The following is a 20455-nucleotide window of genomic DNA, read 5'->3' on the forward strand; positions in this document are numbered from 1 at the left end:
GTCCATCATCCAGAACAGTTACTTCATGGCCTGGATCACCCCTCCAGCAAGACTGGGCACTCCACATTTATTTCCTATGAAGGCAAGAAAAAGGGACAGGCATTGTCAAATTAGACAATTTCTAAATGGTTGTCCCATGGTATCCTTTTTTGTTATTCTCACCATAACAACTCACACTTCAGGCAAGGTCTGGACATACTCTACAAGGGCTTTGGTTACTTCTGTAGCTTTTTGAAAAGGGGTGGACTCTAGAAATATACTACCGTCAGCTAGTTTGTCATCCCTGCACACCTTTATCAAGCACTACAAACTAGTCTCTCTCTAATCCATAACAAGCTTTGCTAGGAATTTTCTCCAGGACCTCTGATCCTTTCATCCTCTTCATGTTCATTGAGTTCTGGTATTCATCCTATATAGCTTAAGTTACTACAGTAGTGATCTAATGATTAACATAGCCCTGTTGTGTAAGTAAACCTGCCGTTACAGTAAATGTAAAAGTAGCCCACTGCCGCAGTAGGAATACCCTCCCTCCCTCCATTCCCCCTCTTTGTATTGTTTTTTTTATGCCTGTGTGTGGATATTTTCCTTTCTCCTAGCACATACCTAGGTAGTAGGGCTCTAGCCTTCTTTGCTCTGAAGCAAGAAAGCTCTGAGAGATTGGCACCCTAGCCACTGACTTTATACAGCTCTCTTTGAGCTGTTTAGTGGTTAGGGAGCATGGAAGATGCCACAAAGCTTTGGAAGCTGGTAGATTGTCCAGTTTTTGGCAGAGATATGGTCCTTAAAGCTTAGGTTATTGCAACAGTGATCTATTCAAACATTTAATGTTAGGGTAAGTTTACTTAAACAAATATACTTTCTCAGCAATTATGATTGGTAGTGCTTTGGCAAGAAGGCAAAGTGCATTTCAGACAATTCCTTGTAGTCTTCTGTAGTTATCCTGGGAGAGAGAAGCCTGTCATCCTGTAGCAAGGTTCCTAATTCTAAGATGGAGTCAAGGCAGTAAACTAGACTGTACACTTACATGTTGATAAGGCCCAGCCTGCTTCTGTCCTTCTGGTTTTAATTGTTTTTGGTTTCTTGTAAGCTCATACAAAGTTTGAGCTATGTTTATATAGGTCCTCAACCAACTCTATCATTAGAGATGATCCCATTTGAAGTAAAGGGAAGTGTGAAGGGCTTGGTTGGGAAATGATTTGCAGATGGTTTCACTTTAAGGCTTAGAATATGAGATTTTTTTGTTATGTTTGGGAGTTAAGTAGATGAGTTTGGAATTGTAGTGCATTTGTAGAGTAGTGAGGGATATTAAGCAACTTCCATGCTCTGTAAAGATATACTTATGTGGGTCGGTTTTTCTGTGTCTGTATTCAGACATGGAGGGGTTTTCCTGATTGAGAAAATGTAACTCTTCGGCTTTTCATGATTTTCAAGGATTGGGGCAATGTAATTTAAATGTCATGAAGAATGATACGGTGTACAGAAATACAGAGGAAGCTGGACTAGGTTTTCCTCCACTGATAGTGTGTCATGCTACATTGACTTTAGATTAATTTTTCAAGACTTAAAAAGGCCTTCACCTTTAATGTGTTAAACTTGTTTGGTAGAAAGCATATTATTTAACTAAACATATGGGCAAATAAGACCTAGAGGTGTATGTGATTTGGAAAGGATATAGTAAAATGCTTTAAAAGGTAAGGAAGTAAAAAATTGACCCTGGGGGATGGGGTAAAAGACAGAGAGGGTTCATGCTGATCTGCAGAAGTACTTGTCAGTTTGCTTTGCTTCCTCTACTGGCAGCATAGAAGGCAGATAATTAGAAAAAAAATACTGTTTGTAGAAGTATGCATTGTAAGTAATGTTCAGAAACAACAAAAAATACGCAAGTGAACCATGACTCTTCAGGATTCCAGTAATAAAATTTCTTAGAAGGTTAAGTACTTTCTTTTTTTTTTTAAAATGAAAACAATAATTCAAGGGTTCTGAGATTACATGTGGGACTATTGTTTATGGGCTACAATGCAAATAATATACCAGACATTGTCTGTTAAAGCACCAGTGGTATACAGGGATAAAACCCTGACTGTGGTACTAGGGTTGCCACCTTTCTATAGTGCCATTTCCTGAGAAACGAGCCCTGCCCCATGCATAATCAAGCCACACCCATTCCCTTCAATAGCCACGCCCCTTTACTCTAGCACCTTTCAGCACAAGTCTTGAATATCATACAGTTACCACTAAGTAGAAAAATATACAACGAGTCAGAAGTAAATTAAAACTTTATTTAGCAATACTTCATTCAAGGGTTCACTACATACAACAGTACATCACAAGCATGAGAAAACTAACCCTTCGGCACAAGTCTAATATCATATGTAGGTAGTACTAAAATGGCAATACAGTTACTTAGATATAAAAAACGCAGTACATTAAGGTTTCACTACACACACAGCAGTACATCAAAAATGACAGCACTGGATGAAAAAGAAAAGCAATTGTATAAAAAGTGTCTTCACAATTTTGCCAGAAATCATTGCTTATACTTGAAGCTATATTTGGCAATTGATCTAGCAGCCTCAAGTAATGGCTGGTTATTTTTCTCAAATTAATAAAATTACGAACAACTTGTGTTAAAGTTTAGCTTGACCTGCAACTCTGCCTTCACAAGAGACACAAGCATTCTATTTCTTGTATCAGTCCATGCATTCCCCATAATTGAAAAAACCCTTTCCACAAAGCTATTGCTGGGGGAGATTGAAATGGCAAACTGCACCAGTCTGTAAAGTGGCTTGCAGTCTGGAGATTTACTAAAAAAAGTCACCCAGCGATCACTTACAGATACCTCTGTGATCTGTAACAGGGCTGGCAATGCAGCAGTTAAAGTGCAGTAGTCTGAGTAAAGTGCTTCAATGTCCACATCCAATTTGAAGAGGTCTGCAACTGTACACAGTTCTGGCCAAGTTACAGGATGTTGGAGGCTGAGGACCTGCATAGCTTTAAAGGGACTATTATCATAGTCAAACCACTTCTGTAAGTAACAAAGTGCTTTACTGTAAAAATCACAGAAGGCCCTACAGACCTGCTGTGCGACAGCTGGAGTAAAGTGCTGTAAGGCAGATGAAACTTTAGCACCAAAGAATTGGTTATCTAGGCTTCTCTGCAACTCATCTTTAAGATTTTTCATCACAGTGTACAACTCTGTAGCAGAAAGAGTGTTAGTTTCAAGTTTGCTATAGACTTATGGAATACCTGCAGGATGTAGTGCATGAAATGTATGTAGCACTCTGCCTCCAAGATATCCCCACTGATGCCATCCACATCGGCCTCCACAAATTTCCAGCCAAGGGAGTGATAGTCCTCAGGCCCTTGACTAATAAAATAACTTTTAGTAGCAGGCCAGCATTCTACCAGCCTCACCACATCTGGGAACAAAGACCGCCACCTTGTTACAACATGCATGATTTCCTTAAAGTCCTGGTCTAGGAAAGAATAGAAGTCTTTCAACCGTGCCATTTTTTAGCAGATGTTGAAAACTCACTATGTACTTTCAGAACCAGTCTCTCCACATCAAACTTTGCAAGGGACTTGCTTGCATGCTTTGCACAGTTATGTATTACATGGCATAAACAGTTTGCTGCAATGATGTGAGGCACCTCAGATTTCAAACTTTTAAAAACAGATCTCTGGTTTCCATAATTAACAGAGGCATTGTCTGCAGTATAGCTAGCAATGTTTTGCACTTTGAGTCCTTTCTGCACAAGGATGTCCTTTATTCTTGTAAAGGTACATTCAGCACTTTCATTATGATCCTCATAGAAATCGAGGAGTTTCTGTTGTGTATCATGGGTGTGAGTGTGAAGTACTGAATAACCAAAGGGAACATTTTTCTGTTCCCTTTATTGGATGCATTTGATCCCACTGAGAAATAGGAATTGCCAAGTTCCTGCAGAAGGAGCTCCTCTGAATGAGGTGCAAGTACATTTATGACAATACGCTCAGATTTTGTCTTCCCACATCTGAATTTCGAAGCCAAAGTAGAATCAGGGAAAACTGTCGGTGCCAGCTTACCTCCAAAGTCCATGGATACATATGAGTGACCGTGTTTCACTCCATGATAGACTGCTGTCACTTCAGCTGCAGTCACTTTGGAAGCTTCACTGGTTGCACTATGTGGCTGAATGAACTTTGTCATTACAAGGTTCTGCCTCTGGAGCTGAAGGCTTTGCTGATGTCTGTCTGACGTCTGATGACTTTTCAGTGCCTTTTCCCCATCCCATTTTACAGTGAAAGTTGTTCCACAGGATGTGAAGTTTGTCATGGCATTTGCATTTGGAACAGGTCGCACCCATGAGTAGCTTTGCTCTCACACCTTAATACAAAATCAAAACACTTGTGATCAACACCAGTGCCTGGTGGGGCCTGTTTCATTCAGTAGCCAGAGTTGATCACATTCGCATGTGAACCTCCAGTCTTTCACACCCTGGTAATACCAAGTTGGTATAAGTGAAAAAAATGTGAAAAAGAGACTCCACATGAAAAATTAACAGTGAAGGTCAAGCAATGAAAGGCAGAAGCAACTCCTGTCTGAGGGACATTCTGCAGCTGTTACACATGAACCTGGTGTGACAGCAGAATATGCACAGAAGGCATTCATCTGTGTGTAAAACACATGGGTCAGACACTACAGCAATGCACCAAGTTAAGACCCTCTGTTGTTATGTAGAACCCAATGCAAAGTTATCCAGCTGAGTCTGAACACAGCAAGAAAGTTCAGGCATACTGTGGACTGACAAGATAAAGACGAAATACATGGTAGCTCAGCAATCATACCCTCTGGGTACAACTGTAATAACTTGTGTAAAGACAAACCAGATATAGTGTGGGCCGACATGATGATAAAGGCGAAATACATAGCTCAGCAGTCATAATACCCTCTGCCTGCAACAGTAATAACTTGCGCAATGACAAACTAGACAGTATGGGCCGACACGATAGACGAATTATGTAGCTCAGCAATCATAATGCCCTCTGGCCGCAACAGTAATAACTTGCTTACAGACTGCTCAAAAATCAGATTTTAAAATACTGCAATCCTAGAACAGGCCATGCATTTTCTTAGATAGAAGCCTAACAAAAATATTTAGTGGAAAAGCATTTCTATATGTTTTCAGCTCTGGAATGGTACAATGTCTCACCATTCATAAAAAGTTACCTTTTGAGTAGATAGTTCAAGAGGAAAGGCAAAACATGGCCTTGTTTACATTGCCCTTGACCAGTCTACCTCATGATGCACATGAGGTTAATGAGATGCACTTGCCAGAGGGATGTTTATTACATGCTGTGCTGTACCAGTCTTTTCTTTTTCTGAATCACCCTCCCAGTCAAGGTGAACCTTGACCAAAGGCAATTTAGAATGTGGTCCCTCCTAAAGCTCTGACTGGAATGACTGCCCAAGCAAGGACTGCTCCTCTTTAACCACTGCAGGCTTCACAATGGTTATGTCAGAGACTGTCCCTCTCTTAACAGTGGCCTGTTTTCCATCCACCATGATAGGATACAACCTCTTGTGATAGTCTGGTACCCCTGTTGTCCCCAGACAACTTACCACTGGCATAATGTTTATTCCCACTTGCTGGCTCCCCCATGTTTTGTTCCTTACCTTGCTTCCATGGACAGTATGTTACATGGCCCCACTGGTTACATTTAAAACGTGTAACCCTTGATCCTGGCCATGTACCTGAACTAGTGGCTTCCCCTATTACTAGTGGACTCTGTTGGGGTGGTTTAGGCTGCCCACCATGGGTTCCTTATATCCTTGTACAACACTGGGTATCCCATTCCTGTACAGTGATGTCCTGCTTGTTAAGTAGAGATCCCCTTTTTCCCCAGCTCATCTGCAGAGTAACACTCCCAGTCTGATAACTAGATTCTCATGTCCTCAGGCAAGGTACTAAGGGCTTGTTCCCTCACAAAAAGGTCTGCCAGCCTTTCAAAAGTGGTGACCAGAAAACCACTCGCCCATCTATGAAAATAAGTTCTTAACTCGGCATTATAATTACATACCTGTCTTGCATGTATGCTCACAAAATTTTTTCTGTAAGATTCGGGTGTTAACTTAAAACATGTCAATAAACGTTGATGTGAAGTTGTTAAATCTCACAGTTTATTCTCACTGATGAGTTTGGAGCCGATCCTCGGCTCCGACACAGCCGATAGTAAAGCTCAAGGTTTGCCAGTAGCTCGAGACCAAGCCCCTTATCCCACAATGCACTGCTGGAATTACCTCCGATCTAGTTTGCCGTGGCAAGAGAGATCTCGGTGATCCAGCTAGCTCAGACCATTTGTGGGAAAAAAACAGCAAGTTTTATATAAAAAAAAAAAAACTTTCTTTTTTGTTTTTCTAAGATAGTTGTGTGTTAGTATTAGATGATTAGATAATAGAATCTATAGTTTTAGATAGTTAGTGCCCTGTTGGCTTAGTTGGTTTGTCTGGGCCTTTAGACCTATTTACACTTATTAGTCTTTTCTAATAGTCAGGGTTTTCTCTGTGGGCCACTTTAGCCCTATATTTGTAATCTATAATTATTTGTTATAGATAGTGCCCGGATTGGGCTTAGTTGTTTTGTGGGTCTTTACAAGTTAAGTAAGGACTTTACTGTCTTACTTTTTGCAGTTTACTGATGTTCTTCATCTCACATTGCTGCAGTCCTTACACTTGGGTAGTCCGCTGTCCTCGGTCGGCCCGAATATCAAAGTATTAGGCTGACGTCGGTCAAGGCGCTTAAGACTGACATCAGGACGTCAGGGTACAAATGCGCATGACCGACGTCATATCCTCAGTCTTTTTTGTCGCATGGTCCGATGCAGAAGCAGCGTTGCAAGTGCCGTTCGGCGTTCTGAAATTTTTCGAATTCGGAGTTTTAGACCGAGTCAAAGTTGGCTAAGTACCCGTTGGGAATATTTTAGTTTTTCTTGCCTCAGTGGTTTACCGGATGTCAGAAAAAGTGAATAACTGTATTTCTTGTGGGAAACAGATACCGCATAGGGATTATCATACTTTGTGTATTCCTTGTTTGGGGCCTGAGCACGACGTTGTTGGGTGTCGCTTTTGTGCTAGGTTCAATAAGCGCACTATTAAGCGAAGGTTAGATTGTGCCAGATTGGTCTTGAAGCGGTGCAATTATAATATGCCGTCGGATGCTCCGGCGCCCGCTTCTTCGAAGAAGCGCAAAGACAAAGCAGCTAAACCCAGGCAAGAAGAGTCATCCGTGCGGACGCGGTTCTTTAGAGGCGTCAGTGGAACTGGTGGTTCGCGGAGGCTTCTCTGGAGTCCCAGGGGGAGACTTTGATATTGCAGGATGTGGCCTCTCAGGAGGCAGGTCAGGCTGAAGGGGCTTCTCAGGTTACTGTAGTCTCCTCCCTTCCTACCGTGGTTAGGCCCTCTCCTTCTGTTTCCAAGGCTTCTCCCAGAGGCAGGCCAGGTTTACCTTCTGTTGGTGTCACTCCTAGTTCATCAGGATCTGTGCCCAAGAAGCACATGGTTAAACTGGCAGAAGATTTAATTAGTTTAATTAGAGCTTCTTTGGGCCCTCCTGAGAAGAGGCGTAGGTTGGAAGCAGAGTTGGGGAGTTTTGAGCAGGCTTGGATGTTTCAGAGTCTTGGCTGAAGACTTGCAGGAGTATTCTCCTTATTCTGATTCTGATGTGGATGATTCTACTCCTTCTGCTTCTCCTCCAGAGGATTTTTCTTTTCAGAGACTCTTCATTCCATGAGGGAACATTTTAAGTGGGAAGGTCAGGACTTCTCTGATTCCAGGAAAAGGCTTAGGGAATTTTGCTTTTACCCCAGCATAGGCCTTTGGCTATACCACCTGTTCTGGATGTTGTGGAAGATGTGTTTGCAGAGGCTTCACTTAATCCTGATTCTTTGCCTCCTGCTCCTGTTAAACCGGACAGGTATTACAGGGTGCCTGAAGCTCATAAATATCTTTATAAGAGTCCTAGGGCGGACCCAGAAACTGTTAGTCAAGGACCTAAGGGCGTCAAGGCCTCTGTTGTAAAAATCCGGTTCCTCCAGATAAAGAGGCCAGAGCTTTGGATAGATGGGGAAAGAAAGTCTATACTTCTTCCACCTTAGCTATGAGGGCTTTGAATTGCCAGTTTCACATGTTGAAATATCAAAACTATCTTCTTTCTCAATTGAAGTCTAAGGTAGATGCTCTGGCGGAAGGCATTGAGTGTAAAGAATTACAAGATTTGGTACATGTTTCTGAACAGGTGGGTAAGCATTCTTTACAATGTGGTTTTGATGCTGTACAGGCCTCATCTAGGGTGGCTGCCACTGGGTCAGTTCTTCGCAGGCACGCCTGGCTGAGGGATCAGAATTTATCTGACCTTGTTAAGGCAAGGATTTTAGATGCTCCTTTACAGTCTGATGTGTTGTTTGGTTCACCTGTGGAGGCAGTCTTAAAGAAAATGGAAGACAAGGCTAAGTCTATGCAGGCTGTTAAATATTTTTTGCAAGTCCAGCCTCCGAAGTTTAGTAGGAATTGGCCTGCTAAGGGGTGGACGTACCCTTCTTATGATTCACAGTCTAGGGGAAGATCTAGACGTGGTAGGGGCAGAGCTCAGGGCTCTTTCAGACCTAGAACAGGGAGTTCACCTGCACAGTCTTCGGGTGAGGGCAGGGGCCAGTCCTTTTGTAAACAGGCCCAATGACCTACCTTTTCAGCTGCCAGAGCCTTCTTGTCTGGCAGCGCCTTTGGGAGGAAGGTTGGCACTCTTCAAAGAAAATTGGAGTTTAATTACCCAGGACAGATGGGTATTGGATATCATACACCAAGGTTACAAGTTTTATTTTCATACCTTGCCTCCTTTCAAAGGCATGCCAGACGTTCCTCCTCAGCAAAGAATAGAGGCTCACAAACAGATTTCTCTGCTGCTTCAAATAGGGGCCATACAGCCGGTCCCTCTGCCAGAAGTGGGCCTAGGATTTTATTCTCGCCTGTTCCTAGTACCAAAGAAGGGGAACACGTGGAGACCAATTTTGGATTTATCTATCCTCAACACTTATCTGGACATTCCCAAGTTCAAAATGTTGACGTTACAACAGCTTTTACCTCTGCTGGGCAAAGATCACTGGATGGTGACTCTGGATCTCAAGGAGGCTTACCTTCATGTTCCTATCAGGCTAAGTTGCAGGAAGTATCTGCGTTTTCGAGCTGGGACTTCTCATTATCAGTTCTCTGCATTGCCCTTTGGCTTATCTACTGCGCCCAGAGTGTTCACGAAGGTTCTGGCTCCAGTGATAGCTTTCTTCAGGCTAAAAGGAATACAAATCTATCCTTATTTGGACGATTGCCTGATTCTGGCCCAAGGAAAGGACAAACTCCTTCATCATTTGCAATATGTGATAGCAGTGCTAAGATGCCTGGGGTATTCTGTGAACGAAATAAAGTCCAGTCTAGTACCCTCTCAGGACATGTGCTTTCTGGGTGTGAGACTAAATACAGCATCCCAGATGGCCTTTTTGACCCCGGACAAACAAAAGAATCTTTCCCTTTACTTCCATCAATTGTCTCATCAGTCCAGGCTGACTGCAAGGACAGTCCTTCAAGCCTTGGGGTTCATGGCATCTTGTATTCTGGTGCTTCCCAATGCCAAACTGCATATGAGGAAGCTACAATGGTATCTCAAAATGTATGGACACAGCACTGCCAAGATATGGACACTGTCATTCAGATAATACCTTGCATTCAAAAGGAATTTTTGTGGTGGGCTCAGGAATGTCACCTAAACAAGGGACTCTCTGTGACCCGGCCAGAGGCGAGTCAGATTCTAACGACAGATGCCTCAGACAAAGCTTGGGGAGCTCATCTAAATGGAAAGTGGATACAAGACACGTGGCCTGCCAGACTACAACATCTACATATCAACTTGAAGGAGATGTTAGCAGTCCAATTTGCATTAATAGCTTTCAAGGATTTACTTCTTCCAGGGCAGGTGTTGGCTCTAACAGACAACACAACTGTCATGTGGTACATCAACAAGCAAGGGGCAACACATTCTTATCCTCTATGCAGACAAGCAATGATTTTGTGGGAGACTGCTCTCAGTTTACAGCTAAATCTTCAGGCAAGGTTTCTGCCGGGAGCACAGAACTCCTTAGCAGATGTGTTGAGCAGACGAATTATGGATCCCCACGAGTGGAAATTGGATCCTCATGTATTTCAGAAATTGACAGTGTCATGGGGAACTCCAGACATAGATCTGTTCGCTTCTCCACTAAACTACCAGCTGCCAAAGTTTTGCACAAAAAGGTTTCATCCCACAGCTTGGAAAGTGGATGCTCTTTCTTTCAATTGGAGCAATCTTCATGTGTATGCCTTTCCACCTCTGCCTTTCCTCCCAAAGGTACTTCTAAAGGTCAGACAGGACAAGCCAAAGATGATTTTAATAGCTCCAGATTGGCCTCGACAGCACTGGTACCCATTACTGAGAAGTCTGGTATGGGAGCCTCCATGGCCTTTGCCTTCGATTCCACACCTGCTGTCTCAGGAGAACAGTCATTTACTCAATGTCAAACTTCACTCTCTTCACCTGACAGCCTGGCATATTCTGTTTTAAACCCTGGAGGGTCTCGGCTTCCACAGCAAGTTTTGAATGTTATTTTGGAGGCCAGAAGGCCTAGTACAAGGAAAGTGTACGCAGATAAATGGAAGAGATTTTTGTTTTGGAGTGCAGCAAAGGAATTTGATGTTTCTAAGCCTAATTTAAGTGTGGCTCTTCAATATCTGGCTGAGTTACTGGACAAAGGTTTGTCCTTCTCTTCTATTAAGGTTCATGCTGCAGCAATTTCTGCTCACTATGACTGTGACCCACCATTGTTTTCTCATCCTTTGTTGAAGCAATTCCTTAGAGGGGCAAAGAATATAAGACCCCCACGTAGAGCTCCTACTCCTGCTTGGGATCTCAATTTTGTGTTGGAGAAACTCACTCTACAACCTTTTGAGCCTGCAGCTACTGCTGAGTTGAAATATTTATCATGGAAGACTGCTTTTTTGTTGGCCATTACCTCTGCGAGAAGGGTTTCTGAATTACAGGCCCTTATGGCGGTTGAGCCTTTCTTAATTTTCCATAAGGATAGGGTATCTTTACGTACTAATCCTTCCTTTATGCCTAAAGTGGTTTCTAGTGTGGCTTTAAACCAAGCTATTCATTTGCCTACTTTTTATGCAAACCCCCAAAATAAAGGGGAAAAGATTTTGCACACTTTGGATATACACAGGCAGTTGCGATATTATTTGAGCAGAACTAAAGGGTTCAGGCAGTCTCAGCAGTTATTTGTTTCATTTGCTTTGGGTTCTCAGGGCAAGCCTGTGTCAAAACAAACTATTTCTAAGTGGATTGGGTTTTGTATTGCTTTCTGTTATTCCCATCATGGTAAGGAGATTCCAGCTGGGATTAGGCCTCATTCCACTAGGGCTACTGCCACTTCTACAGCTTTTTAAGGGGTGGCAACTAAAGATATTTTGGAGGCAGCTACTTGGAGTTCAGTGCATACTTTCTCTAAGCATTACCACCTTCCACTTTACTCTAAATCTAGGGCTGGTTTTGCCACTGCAATTTTACAGGGCATTTTGGCAGCTCCTACTGCTTTATAGTGTTGCCATCCTCCCTTACCTCTGCTTTGGGATTCTACCCAAGTGTAAGGACTGCAGCAATGTGAGATGAAGAACATAGTACAGTTTTGTACCTACCATAAATGTAGATGTTCGAAGATCCACATTGCTGCAGTCCAATTTACCCTCCCTCCTTCCCCTCTGTATTTAGAGGCGGTTGTGTGGTTTGGGTTGTGAATATTGTGGATAGTGTATATATTGTACATATGATTAGTGCAAGGGTGGTTGGTTGTTTTTTTGCTGTCTTTTGGTTTTGACCTTTCTTTTTAGGGTCTTCTGACATCTGGGGCAAGAAAAGACTGAGGATATGACGTCGGTCATGCGCATTTGTACCCTGACGTCCTGATGTCAGTCTTAAGCGCCTTGACCGACGTCAGCCTAATACTTTGATATTCGGGCCGACCGAGGACAGCGGACTACCCAAGTGTAAGGACTGCAGCAATGTGGATCTTCGAACATCTACATTTATGGTAGGTACAAAACTGTACTTTTTGTTTTACTTAACTATGTTGGATGAAAAGGAGAAATCCCATCCTAAATCGGGATTCAAAAAATGCCCAGATTGTGGGCAGAAAATGTCCGTCACTGACGGACACATTCAATTTGTTTACTGTCTGGGGGCTAAACACCTCCAAGACACTTGCAGCATTTGCCATTCCTTTTCTTCAAGAGTTCTCTTGGAGAGAAAGAGGAAGCTTATAGACAGGGGATTATTACAGCATTCCTTTTCTGAGGTGTTGAGTAGCCATGAGGGTACTAGCACTTCCTCCAAATCCTCAAAATCCACAAAATCTACAGATCTTAAAGTGACAAAAAAGGTGAAAACTTCAGAGGGAGGGTCATCAGTTCCACAGACCTCGGAACCGAGTGTACCTTTGATTCGGAGCCAGCTCTCAGTATTGGAGCCGATCTCTAAAGTTCCCTCTTCTCCTCTGCTCCAGTCAGCACCTTCGGCACATTCAGCTAAGTCCTCAGTCATCCTTTCAGATTTGGACATGGACTGGCTAGTGCAGAAACTTTTACAGGCACCAGGACTTGCCAAATTGTTGTCGGCCCCGACCAGCTTGTCGGTGCAGAAGACCATGGAACCAGATTTGTCTACTCCTCCTCCGAGCTGTACTGGACTCTCGGAGCCGAAGGATACTGAACCGATGATTTCGAACCCTTGGAACCGATACCCGCACCGGTGTTATTGGCTCCATCTACTCAGATGTTCTCGACACTGACCGAGGACTCTAGGAGCCGACCCTCTCCCATCAGGTCCGGGGAGGATAGTCGAACCGATTTGTCGGTGCCGACTCTTCCTCACGGGGCTAAGGCTCGGAAGAGCTTGGCTCCTACCTTGGGCTCGGAGCCCAGGGTTTCGGTGTCGGAGGATCGGACGGTACTCTCGGGTCCATCCACTCCTCGTTGGAGCCATGGTGCCTTCGATGCTATGAGGAGAGTTTTGTCTCCAAAGACAACATCAGCATCGGTTCAGCCTTCCCTCTCCCCTCAAGCTCCTGTGTCTGCGTCTTCTGTCTACCGGTCCCCCAAGTGTAGAGACCTCGAGCCTCAAGTACCCCCACAGGGCATCCCCTGCTTTTCTGAGTCCTCCCCAGATCCCCCCCACTGAGGAGGTGCCCAGGAAGTGACTGTGCAAGTGGAGGCACTTGGACTCCCCAAGGAGTCTTTGACATCTGACACGGACTTGGATGAGTCAGAAGGGTCCCCTCGATCCCTCTCTGAGGATATCTCCTTTGCAGAGATACTAGAGATCCTTAGTCAGAGGGGCAATTGGCAGTCCAAGACCCCTACTGAGGACGAGTCCATGCTCTTGAAGGCTTTTGGGTCTCAACCTTCCACTTCTTGGGTGTCTCCCTCTGCCTTTTGCTCTGGCTTTCCCTTCCATGCTGCTGTGAGAGTCCATGTGTTGGGCATGCAATGGAAGCCAGCACCGCATAAACTCTCAATGCCGCTAAGGGCTCACAGCAGCAGGACTGCCCAGCCCATCAACAGGAGACACCATGGATTTGTTTTTTTACCTCCACCAGGGAATTCAGACAGCAAGCATGCAACTTAGTACAAGCCCCCTCCCCCTGTGAGCAAGGCATGCTGCTATTCCCTTCTTGTGCTGTCAAGCTCCTGAGCCACTGTTTAAACTAAGGGCATATGTACTACATAGCATTGCCACCCTTCTGTTTTTTCCCCGGAGTGTCCGGAAATCAGTAGGGCACTCTGGTTATCGCTCTCAGACTCCGGAACTGAAAAGAATGTCATCAGCGCATCTGTACGCTGACAAAAAAAAAAAAAAACATTGCCGTCTCGGTTGATTGGCTGCTTGCTGCATCAAGAAGCTCACACAGCAACCAGCCAATCAACACTTAGATTTGCTAGCAGATGCCTGCAAAGCCTGCGAAAATTAAGGAATAAAAACTGGGGCTTTGAGCTATGTTACCTTTTTTTTAAAAGGTGAAGTAGGAAGGTCTGAGATTTCTGTGCTTGCTGCTGCTACCTTGGATTGTACGGCTGTTCGGGACTTCTGATCATTCAGTAGATTGCCTGGTGGTGGTCTTCTAGTCGGGGAAGTTTTGGCTTGTGCCCGTCTTCTCTCTTCGGTTGCTGCTGAAGCCTAGAATCGGGAGAAGGAAGGATTCGGGACTCGGGAGCCCTGCTGCTTGCTTGCTGGAAGGGAGCAGTGCCATGGACCGGATGGTGTTGTGTACAGTACCTTTGCTGCTGTATAAGGTGGTGTTTAGGAGCCCTTTTCTCCCCTACCTGCTGCCTGCTTACTCTGCCTTTGTATGGTCCGTGCCTTTCCTGTTCTGGCTGAGAGATTGTCTAAGGAGCCCTGCTGCTTCTTTTTTGGAGGTAAGTGGAATTCAATATGGAAAGATGTAGATATTCAAAACTTAGTGTGACTTTGTTACTGCCACCTGGTGGTCTTCGGTGATTCTTATTTCCAGACATTCTTCTGGCTGACTGTTCTTCAGGACTTAGCTCCTTCCATTCGATAGCTTATTGCTTTGGAGTGACCCAGCCACAGGACTTATTATGGAGGGCCCCTTAGTTTTAAGCTGCAGTAGCTTGTGCTTGCTACATTAGCTCGTACAAGGGAACCTGGAGCCCTTGTTAATGAGTCAAAAATAACTTCCTGTTGTTTGCTTGGAGTCCCACCAGCTAGCCTCAGGTGTTGGCGTTCCCTGCAAGTCAGTTAAGTGTATCGGTCATTAGCACTGGGATGCCACATGCTCATTATTGTACCTTAATTTGCAGAAGTGTGTTCTCTCACAGGCTGACATATATGAACAAGATTTTTTTGTCATATCACATTATGGCATGTGTTGTCTTAGGTAAGTGTCAGTCACTGAGTATGTGAACTACTAGAAAAAAAGGATACTTAATTCTGATTGGTTGAAATAATTAACCCAAGCATGGAGCCCATCAAAGAGAATCCTATTTTAATAGATTAGCTAATAGTGTAAAATATATCTTGTGTGTATGTTTAACATTTCACAAGTGTCTTGGATTGTTTTCCAGCATCTAAGTTGAATAATAAATACCTTCCTTTTACTTTAGGAATTAAACCTGTCTGGATTTTGAAGGGGATTAGGGACATCACAGCTTAGACAGCAGTTTACCCTTGTTGTATGGAAAAAGAGCTGTGATTGGTGTGTTTGTTAGTAGAGTTGCCTCATCTTAGTCTTCATGTGTGGTCATCCTTTTATACATATGTCATAACATGTTCAGAATAGTTTAATGTGTACTTACTTAAGAAGATTCAACTTTTGTTAAGAGATGACGTGATCTGAAAACTTAAGACAGACATATACTTGAGAGTGTATATTGAAAATTATTCTAGTTATGTGTTTATGTATGTGATTGTAATTTAGTAACAGACAAAAGTATTTTTTTTCTTGTTTAGGAAACTCTGCCTTATGTTTGTTTGAATGCTATGATACCCGGACAGAGAGCTGGCATACGAAGCCCAGCATGCTGAATCACCGCTGTACACATGGTATGGTGGTGGCAAATGGCAAGATCTATGTTTGTGGTGGAAGTTTAGGCAATCATGTTTCAGGAAGAGTGTTGAACTCCTGTGAAGTTTATGACCCAGCAACTGAAACGTATGTACAATGATACTAAAGTTATTTATTTATACATATATATATATATATATATATATATATATATATATATATATATATATATATATATATATATAGAGTAGACCTTTTTTCTTTCCTTTCAGCAATGCAAATTAAATCATGGAACTTGCTTGTTTATTTTAAACACTGATGCCATTCTAGTTGCTTCTTATTTACCTAAAAATACCTTATCTTTCTTTTGCAAGCGTTGCTGTTAAGCTGACTTATAGCTGTTATTTATATGGCTGAAGTGTCAAAATCTTGTGATGTGTTATGTAGAGTCCTCTAATTATAACAAAGCAGCATGTTCTTACGTTACTGAACAGAACACATTTGCTTCCTGGAATCCTTTGATTGACACTAGTGATATGACAGGTTGATTCTGCAGAAATGTTCTTCTCAGGAGAGAGCTAGCAGATTTCAGTCACTGTTCTAGTGGCTGGCAGTCCATACCAGATGTTCTTCATCTCACATTGCTGCAGTCCTTACACTTGGGTAGTCCGCTGTCCTCGGTCGGCCCGAATATCAAAGTATAAGGCTGACGTCGGTCAAGGCGCATTTGACTGACATCAGGACGTCAGGGTACAAATGCGCATGACCGACGTCATATCCTCAGTCTTTTTTGCCGCATGGTCCGATGCAGAAGCAGCGTTGCAAGTGCCGGTTGGCGTTCTGAAATTGTTCGATTTCGGAGTTTCAGACCGAGTCAAAGTTGGCTAAGTACCCCGTTGGGGAATATTTTACTTTTTTCTTGCTTCAGTGGTTTACCGGATGTCAGAAAAAGTGAATAATTGTATTTCTTGTGGGAAACAGATACCGCATAGAGACTATCATACTTTGTGTATTCCTTGTTTAGGGCCTGAGCACGACGTTGTTGGGTGTCGCTCTTGTGCTAGATTCAATAAGCGCACTATAAAGAGAAGATTAGATTGTGCCAGGTTAGTCTTCGGGAAGCGGTGCAATTATAAAATGCCGTCGGATGCTCCGGCCGCTTCTTCAAGAAGCGCAAGGACAAAGCAGTTAAGCCTAGGCTAGAAGAACCGTCCGTGCGGACGCCGGTTCTTTAGAGGTGTCGGTGGAGCGGTGGTTCCACCGGAGGTTTCTTTGGGGTCCCAGGGAGAGACTTTGTTATTGCAGGATGTGGCCTCTCAGGAGGCAGGTCAGGCTGATGGGGCTTCTCAGGTTACTATACTCCCCTCCTGCCTAGGGTGGTTAGGCCCTCTCCTTCTGTTTCCAAGGCTTCTCCCAGAGGCAGGCCAGGTTTAGCTTCAGTTGGTGTCACCCCTAGTTCTTCAGGAACTGTGCCCAAGAAGCATATGCTTAAAATGGCAGAAGATTTGATTACCTTGATTATGGGTTCTTTGCCCCCTCCTGATAAAAGACCTAGGGTGGAGCCTGAGCTAGGGAGTTTTGAGCAGGCTTGGATGTTTCAGAGTCTTGCTGAAGACTTGCAGGAGTACTCTCCTTATTCTGATTCTGATGTGGATGATTCTACTCCTTCTGCTTCTCCCCCTGAGGATTTTTCTTTTTAAGAAACTCTTCATTCCATGAGGGAGCATTTTAAGTGGGAAGGTCAGGACTTCTCTGATTCCAGGAAAAGGCTTAGGGAATTTTTGTTTTTACCCCAGCATAGGCCTTTGGCTATACCTCCTGTTTTGGATGTAGTGGAAGATGTTTCTACAGAGGCTTTTCTTAATCCTGATTCTTTGCCTCCTGCTCCTGTTAAACCGGATAGGTATTACAGGGTGCCTGAAGCTCATAAGTATCTTTTTAAGAGTCCTAGGGCAGACCCAGAAACTGTTAGCCAGGGGCCTAAAGGTGTTAAGGCTTCTGTTGTCAAGAATCCGGTTCCTGCAGATAAAGAGGCCAGGGCCTTGGATAGATGGGGAAAGAAAGTTTATACTTCTTCCACTCTAGCTATGAGGGCTTTAAATTGCCAGTTTCACATGTTGAAATACCAAAACTATCTCCTTTCACAATTGAAGTCTAAGGTTGATGCTCTGGCGGAAGGTATTGATTGTAAAGAGTTGCAAGATTTAGTACATGTTTCTGAACAGGTGGGTAAGCATTCTTTGCAATGTGGTTTTGATGCTGTACAGGCCTCGTCTAGGGTGGCTGCCACTGGGTCAGTTCTTCGCAGGCACGCCTGGCTGAGGGATCAAAATTTATCTGACCATGTTAAAACAAGGATTTTAGATGCTCCTTTACAATCCGATGTTGTTTGGTTCTCCTGTTGAGGCAGTTTTAAAGAAAATGGAAGACAAGGCTAAGTCTATGCAGACTGTTAAAGATTTTTTGCAGGTCCAACCTCCAAAGTTTAGTAGAAATTGGCCTACTAAGGGGTGGACGTATCCTTCTTATGATTCACAGTCTAGGGGTAGATCTAGACGTGGTAGGGGCAGAGCTCAGGGCTCTTTCAGGCCTAGAACAGGGAGTTCTCCTGCACAGTCTTCGGGTGAGGGCAGGGGTCAGCCCTTTCGTAAACAGACCCAATGACCTACCTTTTCAGCTGCCAGAGCCTTCTCATCTGGCAGCACCTTTGGGAGGAAGGTTGGCACTTTTCAAAGAAAATTGGAATTTAATTACCCAAGACAGATGGGTATTGGATATCATACACCACGGTTACAGGTTTTATTTCCATACCTTGCCTCCTTTCAAAGGCATGCCAGACGTTCCTCCTCAACAAAGAATAGAGGCTCACAAGCAAATTTCTCTGTTACTTCAAATAGGGGCCATACAGCCGGTCCCTATGCCAGAAGTGGGCCTAGGATTTTATTCTCGCCTGTTCCTAGTACCAAAGAAGGGGAACACGTGGAGACCAATTTTGGATTTATCTATCCTCAACACTTATCTGGACATTCCCAAGTTCAAAATGTTGATGTTACAGCAGCTTTTACCTCTGCTGGGCAAAGATCATTGGATGGTAACTTTGGATCTCAAGGAGGCTTACCTTCATGTTCCTATCAGACTAAGTTGCAGGAAGTATCTGCGGTTTCGAGCTGGGACTTCTCACTATCAGTTCTCTGCATTGCCCTTTGGCTTATCTACTGCGCCCAGAGTGTTCAGGCTAAAAGGAATACAGATCTATCCTTATTTGGACGATTGCCTGATTCTGGCTCAAGGAAGGGACGAGCTTCTTCATCATTTGGAATATGTAATAGCAGTGCTAAGATGCCTGGGGTATTCTGTGAACGAAATAAAGTCCAGTCTAGTACCCTCTCAGGACATGTGCTTTCTGGGTGTAAGACTGAATACAGCATCCCAGATGGCCTTTTTGACCCCGGACAAACAAAAGAATCTTTCCCTTTACTTCCATCAACTATCTCATCAGTCCGGGCTGACTGCAAGGACAGTCCTTCAAGCCTTAGGGTTAATGGCATCTTGTATTCTGGTGCTTCCCAATGCCAAACTGCATATGAGGAAGCTACAATGGTATCTCAAAAATGTATGGACACAGCACTGCCAGGATCTGGACACTGTCATTCAAATAATACCTTGCATTCAAAAGGAATTTTTGTGGTGGGCTCAGGAATGTCACCTAAACAAGGGGCTCTCTGTGACCCGGCCAGAGGCGAGTCAGATTTTAACGACAGATGCCTCAGACAAAGCTTGGGGAGCTCATCTAAACGGAAAGTGGATACAAGACAAGTGGCCTGCCAGACTACAACATCTACATATCAACTTGAAGGAGATGTTAGCAGTCCAGTTTGCATTAATAGCTTTCAAGGATTTACTTCTTCCAGGGCAGGTGTTGATTCTAACAGACAACACAACTGTCATGTGGTACATCAACAAGCAAGGGGGAACACATTCTTATCCTCTATGCAGGCAAGCAATGATTTTGTGGGAGACTGCTCTCAGTTTACAGCTCAATCTTCAGGCAAGGTTTCTGCCAGGAGCACAGAACTCCTTAGCAGATGTGTTGAGCAGACAAATTATGGATCCCCACGAGTGGAAATTGGATCCTCATGTATTTCAGAAATTGACAGTGTCATGGGGAACTCCAGACATAGATCTGTTCGCTTCTCCACTAAACCACCAGCTGCCAAAGTTTTGCACAAAAAGGTTTCATCCCACAGCCTGGAAAGTGGATGCTCTTTCCTTCAATTGGAGCAATCTTCATGTGTATGCCTTTCCGCCTCTGCCTCTCCTCCCAAAGGTACTATTAAAGGCCAGACAAGACAAGCCAAGGATGATTTTGATAGCTCCAGATTGGCCTCGACAGCATTGGTACCCATTACTGAGAAGCCTGGTACGGAAGCCTCCATGGCCTTTGCCTTCGATTCCACACCTGTTGTCTCAGGAGGACAGTCATTTGCTCAATGTCAAGCTTCACTCTCTGCACCTAACAGCCTGGCATATTCTGTTTTGAACCATAGTGGGCCTCCACTTCCACAGCAAGTTTTGAATGTTATTTTGGAAGCTAGAAGGCCTAGTACAAGGAAAGTGTACGCAGATAAATGGAAGAGATTTTTATTTTGGAGTGCAGCAAAGGATTTTGATGTTTCTGAGCCTAATTTAAGTGTGGCTCTTCAATATCTTACTGAGTTACTGGACAAAGGTTTGTCCTTCTCTTCTATTAAGGTTCATGCTGCAGCAATTTCGGCTCACTATGATTGTGACCCACCATTGTTTTCTCATCCTTTGTTCA

The 20455-nt window shown here is 43.8% G+C and overlaps 1 protein-coding gene across 1 annotated transcript in view; it reads left to right on the top strand.

Annotated features, from left to right (window-relative positions):
* The window catches only part of KLHL7 (kelch like family member 7), a 1243755-nt gene that overhangs the window by 1081436 nt on the left and 141864 nt on the right, over window positions 1-20455 (top strand). Inside the window, exon 9 of the mRNA XM_044064614.1 lies at window positions 15582-15783. Coding sequence (XP_043920549.1) covers window positions 15582-15783 — 202 coding nt within the window. The remainder of the gene's footprint in view (window positions 1-15581; window positions 15784-20455) is intronic.

The sequence above is a fragment of the Protopterus annectens genome, chromosome 3.part0 (assembly GCF_019279795.1).
Source record: "Protopterus annectens isolate FY-2018-M chromosome 3.part0, PAN1.0, whole genome shotgun sequence".
In the NCBI taxonomy this organism is placed as follows: Eukaryota; Metazoa; Chordata; order Ceratodontiformes; family Protopteridae; genus Protopterus; species Protopterus annectens.